The following is a 17,410-nucleotide window of genomic DNA, read 5'->3' as shown; positions in this document are numbered from 1 at the left end:
TTTCAGACTATGTTGCTCTTATCCAGGACTTAACCCATGGATGTTTGTTGCTGGAGCATTGCTGGTTCTTCACGGGTTAAGTCCTGGATAAGTACGATGTGTCTGGAAATCTTCAGCATGATTGCACTACTTAGTTGTGAATATGCCGTTTACTCCCAGCTTTTTTTCCCATCTGATAATCTCCATTGTTGCAGCCACAACACATTCTCTCATGCAGCCTTGGTACCTCTCTCTTTCCGTCACACATTAATTCTCACACACTCAGTAATGCTCTTTTTCTGGCTCTCTCCCTCAGATACGTTCATTCACACAAGGGCAAAACAGACTGGCAATAAAAGCCAGCTTCAGGGTGGCGTGGGGGCATGGTGTACACATGTTGGATGCCCAAACGCTGCCCTGAGCCAGTGTCACATCACCCTCCTGACCACAGAGTGGGCGGCATCACGGCATTTTTGCAGCACAGCATTTATACGCACCATGCCACAGATATGAGAAAAAGCCACCACACAATGGAAAGAGTGCCTTTTTTCCAACCCAAAAAGGAATGGCATTTTGCTGTTCCTTTTTGGGCTGGAAAAATGCCAGATCAGGACTGTGGCATGCAGTTGCCACGACCCCGATGTGGCGCACAAAGGGGTGGCAAGAGTAATGCACAGATTATATACAGAGAGGGGCCATAAATCAGTGGTAGAGCACATGTTGAAGGTTAAAGGTTAAGTCCTTCCCAACTCCCTCTCCTTAGGTAGGAGGTGATATGAAAAATATCTGCTTGAAACCCAGGACATGTAGAGGGAGTAAGATGGTCAAAGTGAGTGGTATAAGGTATAATTCAGAGACACAGCCATGTTAGTATGGAATATACTAGCTAAGATCAATAGGCAAAGAGTTCTTGTAGCACCTTTGAGACTAGAGCCTGAAACAGATGGGCCAAATAAAGCATCTTCTAGCCTCTTTCAGCCTGTGGCATTTGGATGATGCACATACCCAAAGTGATCAGAAGCCACACCGAGGTTGCACCAAGCCAGCAAAAGAGCTTTTAGGAGCAGATTTAATCCGTCTCTGCCAGCTACTGGCTTGGGATTGCGGTGGCAGTCCCCTTTGGGAGCGGGCCATTTGGTCACCACTTTCTTGGCCCGATTGGGCCAAGAACAGCAAGAAGCCACTCCTTCCAGACCATCTGTTTTATCCCTTTCTATGCAAAGGAAATTGTAGCATAAACATTCATAGACTTGTTCTACAACTTCCTTCACACAGTTAGTATCAAAGGTACTCCAAGATCTCTTTGCATAATCATAGAAAGTAGCTTTCTGTTCCTAATGAGAGCCATGGTTATTTTTATTTACAAGTTAAGAGTTCATTCTCAAATCACAAAGCCTAAGAAAGCTTGTGTGGCCTTCAAAGGGAACTGGACAAACTCATGATGGATGGGCCTTTCGGCATCTGTTGTCCAATGGGAGATGTATGGACAACATACACTCCATGTTCCGGAACAGTGTATTTCTGAAAACCAGTAGCCTTGGAACAATGGTGTGGGGAGCACTGTTGCATTTAGGCCATCTTTCACATCTCCTGAACATCATCTGACTGGCTTTGGCCAGACAAAATGGACCTTTGATCTGATCCAAGAGAACCTTTTTTATGTTCACACACTTTCTTGCAACATTATTTGTTGCCATAAGGCTTAAGTCTTCCAGACAATTAATATCCTGAATTTTTTTTTCAATTTTCAGTTGTTTTCAACTCCAGGTAGTAAACTAGATAGTTACACAGCAATAGTAACTAGAGATATGCACCTTTAAGATTCTGTACCTCCTAACTGTGTTCATTGATCCATGCTTGTTTCCATTAGATTTTTGGGTTGGCGGTTGGTGGGGAGAGGTTAAATGTTGAAATCTGTCGTGGGTGTGTGTTTTCAAATTCAAGATTACTTTTTGTGCTTATATAAAGTTGTAGAAATAGCCTGAATACATTCCCCCTTTGACTAAATTATCGGTGAAGTGTGTTTTGCCCACATTTTAAATATAAATGTTTTTCTGTGCACACTTTTCAAATGTTCAGGTTTTGTTTTTGCTTTTTTGAGCACAAATTCATAGAATCATAGAGTTGGAAGAGACCACAAGGGCCATCCAGCCCAACCCCCTGTCATGCAGGAACTCTCAATCAAAGCATACCCAACAGATGGCCATCCAGCCCCTGTTTAAATTGTTTCCATTCCTATGTATAGTCCAGGAAATGCAGACCAGATGAGGTCCACAAAATAAGTCTGCCAAAGCAGATCCCTTACACATTCTGAATAGTAACTAATAATACTGCTCAGCAACTTCGGATGCTTGTTTTCTCAAGTGGAAAACTAGTAATAAAGTGATAAATAGACTAATGTGGGACTGGGGAAGTACATATTCCGTATTACTCACTTGTTAAATTATTTTCTGTCATTTTCTCATTTCAGAGGTCATCATTTTCTATTATGAAATGCAATTTTCCATTATATAATATCTTTGTTAAAAGAATCAATATTTTGGCAGCTAATTAGATTTTGCAAAGAAGCCTTCTGTACACTAATTAATTTGTGGCACTGATCATTAAGGCATCCATAATTGTTTACAATTTGACAAATAGCTTATTTGACATCATCATATATTGGTTGGGTTCACATCATTAGAGAGAAGGGGAGGGGAACCAAACATGTTCAGGTATATAAAACTCATATCTATTAAAACTTTGTCTTGCAGATTTGTACTTGCCTTTCTTCTTATATGACAACTTGAAGGTTACAGAGATCTGCTTCTTTAATGTTGTTTAAGAACAGATGAAAGTGCTTCATGCTGTTTTAGAGAATTTGTTTTTTTTTTTAAAAAAAAATCCTTACATTTTTTAAAGAAACATGTTTATTGTTATTCTTTGCTTTGAGAGTTCTACATAAGCAAATTTACTATTAAAATTGCAGTAGCTGATCATAAGTCATCCCTTCAGATATTTAGGCACGACCATCACATCACCCCTTAACCTTCTCATCTCCAGGCTAAACATACCCAGCTCCCTAAGCTGCTCCTAATAAGGCATGGTTTCCATACTTTTCACTGGCCAGTGCAGAGCTCTTAGGACCCTTTGTAGGAAGAAAGCAGAGTTTCACACTTGATAGAGCTTTGAGTTTTCAAGTTTTTTTAGTCCACATGGAGAATCAACATTATTGATTTTTGCATATTGCCTTTGTAATATCAAGCTAGAATAATTTTGTGCCATCAAGCTCTTGAACATTCAAAAGATGTCTGACATAACATGACCTCATGAAACCTATTACGAAAAGTAGAGAGGGTGGCCAGATTAATATCATCTCAGAACATTGTGGTTAAACTGTTTCTCTATGCCTATAACCCATGCTGTTGCAGTAAATGAAGGATAAACTCCTATAAGACTGACTGGTAAGGCTGGCATGGGTAGCAGCAGCCACTTAATTCTAGCCATCTCATGTAACGTCATCCTCTGTATCTCACTAAAGAGGTGTGTGGATATTGAAAAGCTGGAACATGATCAAAGAAGGGCAACTAAGACAATGAGAGCTCTGAAAACCAATTCTTACTAGGAATGACTGAGGGATTTAGGTGTGTTTAATTTGAGAAGACTGAAAGGTGACATGTTAGTTATCTTTAAATATCTGAAGGAATAATAATTATTTATATAGCCCTGTAGAATATGAACCAATGGAATCAAACTGCAAGAAAAGAGGTCCCATCTAAATATTAAGAACTTTTTTGTTATCAGAGCTGTTCAATAGTGGAATAAATTAGGTGGTAAACTCTCCACATTTAGAGGTCTTTAATCAGAGCTTGGTTGGATATCTTTCAGGAGTGCTTCAGTTTTGTAGTCTTGCATGGCAGGGGGTTGGACTGGATGGCCCTTTTGTTACATTTCACTTTGAAGATCATACGATTCTGATCCAGCCATGAAGAAACAATAGCAATCATTTTGGCCCAATAAGAACAACAGATGCAAACCTATGCACATTGTATAGATATTATATACACCCAAGCAGTGCATTTGTGTATGTGGTTTCTACATCTCACCCACATAGCACTTGTGACCCAGATCACCCACATTTCTGCATTATTTATTTATTTACAGTATATGCCACCTTTCTCCCCACATGAAATCTAAGGTTGCTTACAAAAAGGCTAAAGATAACAAGATAACAAAAAAGTTAAAACACAATTATGTAAACATGTAATCATGTTAAAACACCATTAATTTTTTTGAAAGTGTAAAAGCATTTAAAAACATACAAATAAAATTAAAAATATAGGATACATACCCCTTCCAACCAATTAATTATTAAATGCCTGTTTAAACAAAATTGTCTTTGCCTGCTGGTGAAAGGAGAGCAGAGATCGGATGGCACCTTGACTTCCTATGGGAGGGAAGACCACAGCCTGGGAGCAGCCACCCAAACATCTCTCTCTCATTTTTTCCCATATTCTGATAAGAGTCTGGTAGGTTCAGACTATACATTAGCTGCTGTCTTGTTCAGGTTTTTCACTGAGCTCATAAATGTGGTGGTGGGGGGAAATCTCTCAAATCAGTCATCTGCAAGCAAAGCTAAGATATCTGAGAGCTTGGGAAGGCTACTTTTTTTGAGTACAATTCCCAGAATCCCACAGCTAGCTAACATAGCCATAAAATGGCTGTAGCATCATGGTTTTTATATGTAGTAACTCCCCAAAGTCTCAGGCTAAACAGTATCCCCACTCTGACTATCCAATATCCTTTTTGACTGAACTGGGAGGTTCTGAATGGAAAGTAAGTGTTCAGTTCAATGGGTGCATCTACATTGTAGAAATAATGCAGTTTGACTCCACTTTAGGTACTCTAGCTCCAGCCTATAGAATCCTGGGATTTGTAATTTTACAAGGTAGTTTTGTTTTACAAGTCTTCTCTGCCAGAGAGTGCTGGTGCCTGATAAAACTACAAATCCGGGATTCTGTGGGATAGAGCCATAGCAGTTAAAGCGGTGTCAAACTACATTATTTGTACAGTGTAGATCTTGGCATATTAGGTTTGAAAATCACTTTGATAATGTTAAACAGAAGAAACTGGAGAATTAATTGATTAGCATAAGCACTAATTGAAATAATTTTATTCAGTGGGTTATTGTTAATTAACACACTGACCAAAATGTTAGTGTTGGGCCAGGCTATGAGATTTACAGAAATTGGCATGGAGGTTGTCACTGTTCACCTTAGGAGAGCACTTTTACTGAATTTTATAAAAGATATCTCGCCTTCTCTCTCTTCCTCTCTACATCTCTTTTCTTTTTGTTGTTGTTGTTGTTTTAAAGTTTCCTTCCTTCATCTTGAATCTTCCCGACATGGACTACAAAGCCCATCATAGGGTTGCTGCTGGGAGTCGGGGCAGTCCAGCAGGTTGGGATACTAACAGGTTGGGGAAGGTTGTCCCAAAGCATGGGATCTTCATCCTACTACCTCTTCAGTTTAGTTTGTCACTTACCTGTGTCTCTGTTTTCTTTCACCAACACATATACTTCATTCACTCTTCAAATGTTTCTTTTTGTTACAAGTTCCTAAACAGTGATTTATTTCCAACTCTATGATTCTATGATTCTATGATATCAGTTAGAAAGCACTGATCTATCACAAGGATAGCTATAAGTGGATAGCTATAAAGATCAATTAGTGAATTAAAAGTGGAGAATTCTTAATCTGACATTTTTTAAAGTCTCTCTGAACATAGGGAGGATATTTTTCTACAAAACTGAATCACTGCATCCTTTCTGCCACTCCACTCCCAGTCAAGAAGAGTGGTCTGTAACTACCAGTGGCAGAGCACAGATTTGTGTGCAGGATCAAGCCATGGATCCCAAACACAATCTGTGGCATCTTTAGTTTCAGTGGTCAGATATATAATAATCCTATTCCTCTTTGCCCCATCTTACTTTAACTGTTTAATTGAAAGGGTGTGGATAGGATGAATGAAACCCAGAGGGAAAGAAATAGGGAATGAGTTTGAGAAAACCCATTGACTTAATTGTCTAAGAGCTTTGCACTATGTGATTAATACCTATAATTGCAAAGGGGTTCATTGTAGTTCACCCCAAATAATATCATCATGTATATTATACAGTAATATAAAATAAAAATCAAATGAAAATAGAAATTATGTTGTTGGAAAGACTCCAAACACTTTCCTTGCATAAAGGGCCATTGGGCGGTGGATATAGTTGCCCTTCAGGCCTAATAGGCCTGACATTGTGTAAGGAACCAAAAATATTGTAGAATAATTGTATATTATGCCACAACATGCAATAGAAATCAATCCAGACTATAATTAATAATGGAGGAGAAATAAGCAGACTCACAATGCACACACACTACTGACTTGTTATCTTCTGCTCCATAAACCAGGACCTGGAGCAATGGATGCAAGCTACAGGAAAAGAGATTACACCTCAACATTAGGAAGAACTTCCTGACAGTAAGGGCTGTTAGACAGTGGAACAAACTCCCTCAGAGTGTAGTGGAGTCTCCTTCCTTAGAGGTCTTTAAACAGAGGCTGAATGGCCATCTGTCGGGGATGATTTGATTGAGATTTCCTGCATGGCAGGGAGTTGGACTGGATGGCCCTTGTGGTCTCTTCCAACTCTATGATTCTATGAGAACCCAAATACTTTCCTTCCATACAGGATCAAGAGAGAGGACATTCTTGAAGGCTCCAGCTCTTTGAAGATCTTGGTCTCCTCTTCCATCCCACCACCATTCCCTTCCAAAATTCACTTTTTTCTTCTTTTATATTCTTTTTTCTTCTTTCCCAAATTTAACAATTCTGATCCACAAGCCTAGCTATCTACCTTGTCTCCAGAAAGTTCTCTCTTCCCCCCCCCTTCCTTCCCCCCCTTTCTGTCTTTTCAAAGACATCACACAGATTAGTCTGCCCAACAATCTCATGAGTGACCATAGACCCTGGAAAAGGCAGTGGGGGGGGGGGGAATCAAAGCCCCCCTCAAAAAAAAACCTAGGCTGGGAAAATGGCCCCTGCCCCAAAATTATCTAGCAGAACTAGACCACCAAGACTTCTGTGTATTTGAGCCTCCTCAGAATCAATCAGGAGTGTAATAAATTAATCAGAAGTGTACTAAATGATCAAGTAATTGTGATTGAGACTTCCCAGGAATAATAAAGACCACTTGCTCTCTAGTCTGTGTACACTTGTATTTGGGAATAAACTACACTGAACACATGAAGAACACTTCTAAGTAGATGCTGTGCTCATGAGAGTCCTTGTGTTTGGATAGATAAAGTAGTTTCTTCATCGCCTACAAGAAGGCAAAATTTATAACAACCTGCAAAGGAGTCTTGTAGCACCTTTGAGACTAGCTGAAAGAAAGAAGTTGGTAGCATGAGCTTTCTTATACTTGAACCTACTTTCTCATGCATCTAAGAAAGTTGTCCAAAAATGGGATCTCCATCTAACATTTTCTTCAGTTCACTCTTTTTTCTTTCCACCAACACATACTTCTTTCACTCTTCAAATGCTTATACTGATTTTCCAGATTAAGATGGCTATATCTTTGAATTCATAACAACATGTTATCCAATGCTGAGGTGACCTTTCCCTCACACATATCCCATAAAAACAGTTCTATGATCCCTGCATGTGACATATTTCCTCCCATTCTCATTTTTTCCCTGAGGAAGCAGACTTACCTGGTTTTACTGGAGAGGTGAAGGTGTCCACCCTAATAAAAATTCTAATGACCTAATTCACTAAAGCATATTTTTAACTTCAGTGTTAATTGGGGAATCTAGAAAGATGAAATCATTATGATAAATTGGTGAATTAATAACTTAACAAGTTAATCAATGAGTTGATTTCAAGCTTGGTCATTTCCTAAATAGAATAGTTTGTGGCCAGGATGATTCAGACTTCAAGGGGTTTCTTTGTTATGCTGGAAGCTTGCTGCATGGAGATGCTTCTATGCAGTTATGTTCCAGGCAGCCTAGCAGCCATTCACACAGCTATTTCACATTATAGCCAAATGGTATTCTTAACACACTTAAAATTCCTTTCCACAATTGCAGCAATTATAGAGCTAGTTCTTGTTCTTTTGCAAGTATGCATTCCTGCTTGCTCATGAATAGCAGGCTATATGTACTTATCCATAAAAGCAGGACTGTCTGGAAGCAAACATTATCTCAGACCACTTCCAGGTCTTTCTCCAGATCCTCATTTGGTGGCTTAGAGCGAGTGGATATGCCATGTTGTTTAGAGAATGTAAGAAGAGTACTTGTGGCTCATTACCCCCCCCTCCACACATACACACACGCACACATCTTTGCAAGGAAGAATGAGAGTCCATATTCTTCCTTTTGCTCTCTTGCAATCTGTTATTCTTTGTTTAATGGAAAGAGGCATCTCCTCCTCAAAAGCAATGAGAACTTACAGCCTTATAGTGCTTTTCCAGGCTTCACTCAGTGAAGTGCATAAACTTGCCATGTCCTCAGGTCATCCTTGAGTTCTTTAATTATTGAGCATTTGCAGATACACCCTCTGTGTGCCCAGCTTCTTTCCAGTGTACTGCATTCATGTCCTCCTTGGCATCATTAATAAAACAATCTTCCACACACTGCAGGCTGCCAGTAGTTTTGTCTTTTCTGTTGAATAAAGACAAATACATTTCCCTCTGCTCACTTTCTTACCTTCCAGGTTTCCTCTTGTGTCTGATAGGATTGCATTATACACTGACCCTTTCCCCCTTTCTTTCTTTTTGGGAAAATAATATCTTCCCTGGCACCTTGGTTTGATTTCTCCTCTCCTCTCCTCTCCTCTCCTCACCCTGTTCTGTTTTGTTCTCTGAAGGCATCTCAGCTGTAAAAGGCTCCAAAACAGTGGGGAAAATGGTAGGGGAGAACTTAATCAAACTGGGACTTTTCCTTTCTGGCTGTGATGGCACCTGCTGTAATTATTGTGGATGCTACACCCTTTGCCAAGTTCTGAGAACTCCCAGGAACATTACTGCTGGCCTTAGACTTACAACATCCATGTATTCTTTGCAAATATAAAGGTAAAACAAACAGTTAAATTTAGGATCTGTTTGTTTTTTTACTTCAAATACCAAACTGGGACAAGTGCAAAATAGTGGCTCAGGTATGTGGCTGTGAGGGGTGCAGCTGGGTATTGGCCTCCAGCTAAAAATTTGACCCACCAAATGAAATTTTCCTTGAATCCCCAAATTTCTAGCATTGTAAAAAGTGATACACTGCAAATAGTTCACATCTAAAACTCTAATATTTGCTGTATTTATATTCTCTTGGTGCTATTGGCTGCCCCCTTTCTTGGGATGCCTAAATTCTATTTCTAAGGCCTTGTCTGCACTGGCCAAAAGGCTCGTCTTCCCACCTCTCCTGTTCTGATGTCATCCTGTTCAGAGGATGCATGACCCAGAAGCAGTCCAGAAGCAGGGTATAAAACCCTTGAAATGTTTTTTTTTTTAATGTACCTGTTACTCCAGATTTTCCAAGAAGATCCAGGCTCTCTGCTCCATAAAAACTGTCTACACAGGCATCCCGCTGAGCCACATAGCATGTTCACTGCCACTGCTCTGAGGGTGAAATGAGGCGCATAGTCATATGATCATCACTGGTCACCTCATTCTGACATCAGATGCAAATAACCTGTGGCAGCAGATGTGCCAGGTTGCTCAGTGAAACATCCATGGCAGCACAGGAATGGAGGGCCAGGTAACAGTGAGAGGTTGGGGAAACTGTGAGACTAGGATGTTGGTCAGTGCAGGAAAGGCTTAAGTTTTAAGTTACTTCCATGCTAGAAATTTGGGGACTGAAAGAAAATTTCATTAATGGAGGTGTAATTTTTATTTGGGAGGCAATGCACTCATTCCTGTATCTGGTTCCAATGAACTATGGCACACAAATCACAGCAGCCTGGTGTTCTTTCCTTAATGGGTAGCTTTAAGAGGTTCTGATATTTATATGCATGATCCTCACCTTCTGGTGCCACAGGTCCTGCCTTCAGAGAAGGGAGATGTGTCATGTTTTATCTCCCTTGTGAAAAATTGTGCTTATCTTCAGGGTGGATATTTTCCTTTCTTCTCTTTAAGTTTTTTCAAACCTATTCTAGAAGGAGGTCATTCTTGACAGGTGAATACTGGAGGAAAAAATGTCATCCTCCCCCTCCCCCACTCTTCCAAGTGGCTGTCACAGTGTCAGATGCCTTTCATCCCCAGCATCTGACCTCTGCTTTGTACTCCATATGCCTGCATGGAGTGATAAAAGGAGACCCTGAGAATAGCATGAAATACAGATTGCCTTTCTCACACCGGTCTCTACTGAGTAACAGGGTTCTGAACTGTAGCTGATTTGGAAACAGAATCCTGCCACTCACTGCAATTTTCTTTTCATTTTTAAATTAAAATGTTGCCAAAATGTTCTTGACTGGTCACAGTATGTGGGAAAGTACGTTATGCTGCATATTGGAGGGTGGAAGTTCTAATTCCACCTTGTCTAATAATGAGATCATGTTTGCTATGTCCTTCAATATGTCCTCCTGTGCTTTACATTGTTTCTGGTTAGCTACAAGGTGTGAGGAGGACAGTATATTTGAATGGCCAATTTGGTTATCCCAAAGGTTTGTATAATCATTTGTACAGAAGAAAAGAATTGGTTGACTGGGTGGTGGAAATCATACTGGAGTTAAATACATTTAATTCAGTTACTGCTAAACTATGGAATAAAAATACAGTATGCCATGGGTTCAACTGTGGGTGCGGGGGAGGGGGGGGGAATGAAGACTTTGCCTCCCAAATAAGAATTTTAAATCTCAAACAAAACTTTCTTCCAGTCCTCAAATTGTAGAGTGAGACATTCAAAATCATTCACACATAGACTCAGCTGTGTTAGCATTTTCTTGGGATCTTTGCCTGCTTATTTCCTTGTGAAATTTAATGGAAATGTCTAGATTGTATTTCTAAACACTCAATAGACATTTTAAGATATTGCAATTCTAGAAATGAGGGGACTGAAGGAAAATTTCATGGAGAGGGACAATTAATATTTGCAGAACAACTTTCTCATTTTGCCCATAGCCCCCATAGCTACACCCCCATCCTAAAACGTTCAAACTATAGCTTTGGTTGTTATTTTGAAAGTTGTACCTATACCAGTACTCTACAACAAGACTATATATCAGTGAGGTCCTTTTTGTGTGCTGATGATTTAATCCTGGGCACCTCCATTTAAAAAGCTCTAGTAACCAGTGATAGAGGAATTTATCAGACAAGGGAAATTGGAAGTAGAATCCAATGGCAATCCAAATGCAATCATGGGGTTTAATGTCATTGCGTGATAGACTACCACACGCAATTTCAGGCAATGGGAAGCCAGCCCAAACATAATCATGAGGTTTCACATTATTGCGTGATAGACTACCATGCCCAATTTCAGGCAATGGCAAGCTATTTTCGGGCAATGGGAAGTCAGTTCGAATGCAATTCGAATTCATGTAAATTCGCTGAACTAGCAAATTCACGGGAATGCGTTCTGGCCCCACTTTCTTTTCATTTGAAATTAAGAGAAATTCCTCCTGTGTGATAAACTCCAGAGAAAAACTCATTTTGGGAAGCTGAAGAACTAATGTCACTCTGAGTAGAAAGTGTTAGGTTAGGTATACCAGTCATCTGACCTGTTATGCGATATAGATCATGACAGTCATATACAGTGAGTCCCTAACATTCAGTGGGATTAGGAGTCCAGGATCCCAGTGAAAGTGGAAAAACTGCAAATAAATCCCACTATTATTTTTTTAACCTGAAAGAATCTCTAGATCCTCCAGCAGAAGTCTGTGGTCAACATCTGCTGGCAGTTGAATTGCGCTTGAGGACTTACAAATACCTAGAGAAGTGTTCTTTCTAAGAATCTCTAGGTCCTCCAGTGCATCTTCTGATATATATTGACCATAGTGTCACATTGGAAGATCTAGAGATTCCTAGAGATCATATTAATCAAATCTGTGAATAATCAAGTTTGCAAAAGTCAAAGCAGTAAATGTAGAGGGCTGACTGTAATTGTTTATTTTTGCATGTTCACCCAGCATGCATACACAGCCCCTTCTCCAACAACATGCAATGAGGTACCTGTATGCATTATTCTTAATATGGTTTACACACTTTTTCCTACACTGAAACACTGATTATAAGAAATTTGTCATGTTTGAATGGCCCAAGAGAGAAATAGAGAAGATCAGCACAACCTGAATATGATTATGTAGTGACTTTTACCAAATTCTGTGTTCAGCTTAAAATGTCATACCATTTCACAAAGGTTACCGAAGTCCCAATTAGGAAAGAAAAAATTTTAAGAGAAAAAACTTCATCACATGTATATATCTTATTATATTTATTTATATCCCACTTCCCTCCCCCTTAAAAATGGCATTGTATGGCTTCTGTTCTATGCCCTTCATAAAATTCATCTATGAAAATGATGTGGAGAGGGTGTCACATAAGTGAACAATGATATGTAGGGAAGCATATGGCCTTTCAGTGAGACAAGCTTCCAGTCCTTTCACAACCAAGATGTTCCAAAACAATCTACAGGGATCAAGAAGTATTTTCTTTTGTATCTCCTTTACTTGCAGGTGTTTCTGAAAAGTGACCGTGTTGCCAGAATGGTGCAAAGTGGTGGATTCTCTGCTAATGACTCTCGGGAAGTCTTCAAGAAGCATATTGAAAAGAGGGTCCGTAGCCTTCCTGAGATTGATGGCCTCAGCAAGGAGACTGTCTTAAGCTCCTGGATGGCCAAATTTGATGCAATATATCGAGGTGAAGAGGATCCACGCAAAGCACAAGCCAGAATGACGGCCAGTGCTGCTTCAGAGCTCATTCTCAGCAAGGAACAGTTATATGAGATGTTCCAAAACATCCTGGGAATCAAAAAATTTGAGCACCAGCTTCTGTACAATGCATGTCAGGTAAGGCTCCCTGTTGCTCAATGGTCTGGTTGTGAAAGGTGAATTTCTACTCTTGTTATTGTGTTTTCCATGTTCTAGGGATTCCTTACCAGCTTATTAAGCCTAAGTATGAAGTCTTGTGCTGGGCATGCAGCACACAATGGCTAAACCTGGAGTCTTCGAGTAACAGTTTCCTCTTACATCAAAACTGAGATGCAATGATATAATTTGTATTTCAGTTCTTTATTGAATTTATATTCCACCTTTTTCCTGAGATATGATTTCCAGGTGTGGAACAAGATCCTGACTCATTTTAATGCAGGTAACCATATGTCTGAATCCATTTCATGGTCCCAAGTAGAGTAGACACATGGAAGATTATCACATTGGGCTTGAGGGCCATTCTCAGCACAGCCTGGCAGGAAACGGAACGAGTGGGGGACGGATTTTACCGCACACACCCATCCCTCACTCGTTCCGTTCTCCCTCTCTTCCCTGCCCATTCCGTTCCAGAGGGAATGCTTTTTGAGAAATGTTCAGAACAGTTCTCAAAAATTTCCCCTTCTGGAACGGATTAAGAATGGAAGAGAGGGGGAACAGAACGAATGAGGGACAGGTGTGTGCAGTAAAATCTGTCCCCCACTCGTTCTGCACTCGTCCCTGCTCCTTCCGTTCCATGCTCAGAACGGAACGGAAGGACGCAGGAAGGACGCAGTGCGATAAAGTTCATGAAATAAAAGGGAACTTAAGTCAATTATTTATGTAAGTTCCATTGATTCAAGAGTACTGCCTTAGCTGTGACCAACAATTAGACTTAGGTAATAGTTTCCCAATTTGGACAAAATGGGAAACTACAACTACCAATTTAATGTGTTTATTGTGGTAGCTATGAGAAATTGAAACTACAGTTATCTGAAGAAATCTGAAGTCCACCTGGTGCTCCAAGCAAGGAGACAGAAAGGGCTACATCTTCATTTTTTAAGATGGGATGTGATCTGTTCCTTTTCATATGGCATTCTGGAATTGAAGTAGAGATGTGCAATTGTTTCTCTTGGTCTCTATAAACATTACAACAGGGATGGGGAATTTGTGATGCTTCAGATATTCATACGGGTGGAGGATTTGTGACTCTTCAGATATTCATAACTGAGGCTAGCTAGACTTGCCATCCATCCAACAACTTTTAAAAGGACCTTGTATTCACCTTTCCTGTGCTACTAGTATCATGGTTGAGGGTGGGCTTCTGGTCTGTGGGATCTACTTTCTTACATCTTCATCAAGCTTCCTATTTAGTTGCAACTCAAAAATTGCTTCTTTTGTTTAATCTTTTCTGATATTGGAGATGTCTTTCAGTGGTGCTGATTCACTAGTTTTTCCCACTTGCTTTCCTTGACATGTATTCCAGTGGGACGTTATTAAGGGTTACCAGTTACATGTGATTTCATCAGTTCTGATTTTGTAGCTGAGTTATACTCTGCCTGTTTCTTTTCCTCTGTCTGGATAAAGAACAGAATATCTTCCTCACTACAACCAAGCAGATAAGGATGAGATTGTCTGAGGAACAATTTTTAAGAGTATCACTGCTGCTGCTATTTGCATGAACAAAATAAGTATTCCAGAATATAATGTCTAGATCAAGAGAAGGAACAATACCACTCAGTTCTGCTTTGTTCACATCTCATCTGAAATACTGTGTCCACAATTCAAGAAGGATGTGGACAAGCTGAAGCATGTCCAGAGGATGACAGCAAAAATGGTGAATGTTCTGGAATCCATGTCCTACGAAGAGTAGCTTAGGGAGCTGGATATGTTTAGCCTGGAGTAGAGAAGGTTAAGAAATGACATGATAGCTATCTTTAAATATTTGAAAGGGTCTCATATTGAGGAGGAAGTAAGCTTGTTTTCTGCTGTTCCAGAGACTAGGTCACAGAACAGTGGATTCAAACTACGGGAAAAGACATTCCACCTAAAATATTAGGAAGAAATTCCTTATGGAAGAGCTATTTGAAAATAGAATACATTGCCTTTGAGTGTGGTGAAGTCTCTTTGGAGTTTTTAAATGGAGAATGGTTGGCCATCTGCCAGGAGTGCATTGATTGTATATTCTTGCAGGCAGAGGTTTGGACTGGATGGCCCTTGAGGCCTCTCCCAACTCTACGATTCTGTGATTTTAGACCTTAATGGGACAGAGACTAGAGTACACTTGTCCATGCTAATATAAGCCATCATCAGTGTGTTCTTGGAGATTAACAAGACCCTTTCTTCATTTTGGTCCGTAATACGTAATTTAAAAGCCAACAGCCCCACTAGAAACCGTTCCTTTAATTATAGAACCAGCAGTGTGCAATGCAACCTTGTCTGACCAAACAGACAATATTAAACAATAAGACAATATGGCCTGTATTAAACAGGAAGCCAAGTGCAGCATCAGACAGTAAAGTCTGAGAATGAGCAGTGATGGTGGATACAGAAAAGACAAAGGAAGGGCTGATAATGTGAGGCTTGGAGACTCTGAGGTATTGAGTAGTCTATGATATCTGACTTGGAAAAGGAAAGTGAAATGGTGTTATGATGCAAGGAGAAAACCAGGAATTTCAGGGGATAACAACATGGCAAAAGATATGGAAATTGCAATGTAAGAAAGAGCCAAAATTCAACTCACCCTCCTGTTTGTTCTCTACACATTGACTTCTGGGACACCCACATCCACATACAAACTTTCTATTCTCCCATTGATTTCAGTGGAGCTTGCATAAAGCCTTTGTTTATCCATTGCTCAATCATTTGATTCTCTTGCTCAATTTCTCCAAGACATATGCCAATTTCCCATTTAATCTAGAGCTGTGGTTTTGCCCTGACAGTTTTTTTTCCAGTAGGTGATGTTGGCATTGAGTGCTGGTGCTGCAGCTATAGTGTATATCTGGTTCCACTAGTATTTGGTGCTAAATGTCACTTGTAAGGAACTCAGGAGAAAGCAGTAAAGGGTAAGTATGTAGTTTGTATGGTGTGTCAATTAGGAGATATAGGATGGGGGACACCTGGCTGAATGAAACTACATGTGAAAGGGATCTAGGCATCCAAGTAGACCACAAGTTGAACATGAGTCAACAATGCGATGCGGCAGCTAAAAAGGCCAATGCAATTTTAGGTTGCATCAATAGAAGTATAGTGTCTAGATCAAGGGAAGTAATAGTGCCACTCTATTCTGCTTTGGTCAGGCCTCACCTGGAATAATGTGTCCAGTTCTGGGCTCCACAATTCAAAAAGGATGTTGAAAAACTGGAACATGTCCAAAGGAGGGTGACTAAAATGGTGAAGGGTCTGGAAACCTTAGGGAGCTGGGGATGTTTCACCTGGAGAAAGGATGGTTAAGAGGTGATATGATAGCCCTGTTTAAATACTTGAAGGGATGTCATATGAAGGAGGGAGCTAGTTGTTTTCTGCTGCTCCAGAGAACAGAACCTGGAACAATGGATGCAAGCTACAGGAAAAGAGATTCCACCTCAACATTAGAAGGAACCTTCTGACAGTAAGAGCTGTTTGACAGTGGAACACACTCCCTTGGAGAGTGGTAGAGTCTTCTTCCTTGGAGGTCTTTAAGCAGAGGCTAGATGGCCATCTGTCAGGGATGCCTTGATTGCGATTTCCTGCATGGCAGGGGATTGGACTGGATGGCCCTTGTGGTCTCTTCCAATTCTATGATTCTATGTAGTGAAATTCAGCATCTACCATATTACATGTTCTCATTCTCCGTATGTCCTTGGTCTCTGCTTATTGGAAAGAGAATATGGTGATCTGCATACATGAAATAATGCTGGACATGGTTTGTAAAAGAGGAAGAAGAAGAGAATATAACACCTGCTGAATAAACTAGTCCGCCATTGAGTTTTTCAATCCTTTCGCATTAACCTCTTCCCTTTATATCAGTCTTATAAATAAGCCAGTAAAATTTAATCAGCTGGCAATGGAAGTTGTGAAGAGAGTTACTATGCTGGGTGTGAAATAAAGGACATGGCTTCTCTGTCAGAGAATTCTGATTCCACAACAATATCCCAGAATACCCCAGCACTGAGCAATGGCAGTTAAAGTGGTGTCAAATTAGAATATTTCTGCAGTGCAGATGTAGCCATAGAGGTGTTTTCTGAAAGCTTCGGGTCCAGATTTTTTTTCTTAAGGGTAGGGTTTTACTGCCTTTGTTCTCTCTGTTGTGTTAGCTCATTTGTGTTCTGGTGCTGGTCAATGGCATGAGTTGAGGATGGAGTGGTATAGGCTGGGTGACTGAAGGGTCATAAAGCTTCCCCAGCCATGGTAAACTTGAGAACAGAATGTTTACTCATGTATAAGTGGCGAGGGAGAATTTAGTTAGCCACATAAGAGATTTTGTTATGTTGTACAGATGATCCAAGATGTATGATACCCCCCCCCTCTCTTTCTCTGA

The 17,410-nt window shown here is 40.2% G+C and overlaps 1 protein-coding gene across 21 annotated transcripts in view; it reads left to right on the top strand.

Moving 5' to 3' along the window:
- CADPS (calcium dependent secretion activator) overlaps window positions 1-17,410 on the top strand; it is a 452,259-nt gene that overhangs the window by 98,076 nt on the left and 336,773 nt on the right. For all 21 annotated transcript variants that reach the window (XM_089518937.1, XM_089518931.1, XM_089518899.1 and 18 more), the window contains exon 3: window positions 12,661-12,993. In XM_089518937.1, coding sequence (XP_089375063.1) covers window positions 12,661-12,993 — 333 coding nt within the window. The remainder of the gene's footprint in view (window positions 1-12,660; window positions 12,994-17,410) is intronic.

Source organism: Sceloporus occidentalis, unplaced genomic scaffold, assembly GCF_023333645.1.
Source record: "Sceloporus occidentalis isolate IW3139 unplaced genomic scaffold, rSceOcc1.0.p SCAF_1, whole genome shotgun sequence".
Classification (NCBI taxonomy): Eukaryota; Metazoa; Chordata; class Lepidosauria; order Squamata; family Phrynosomatidae; genus Sceloporus; species Sceloporus occidentalis.
The sequence above is the reverse complement of the archived record's forward strand: the minus strand, read 5'-3'. Positions and strand labels throughout refer to the sequence as shown.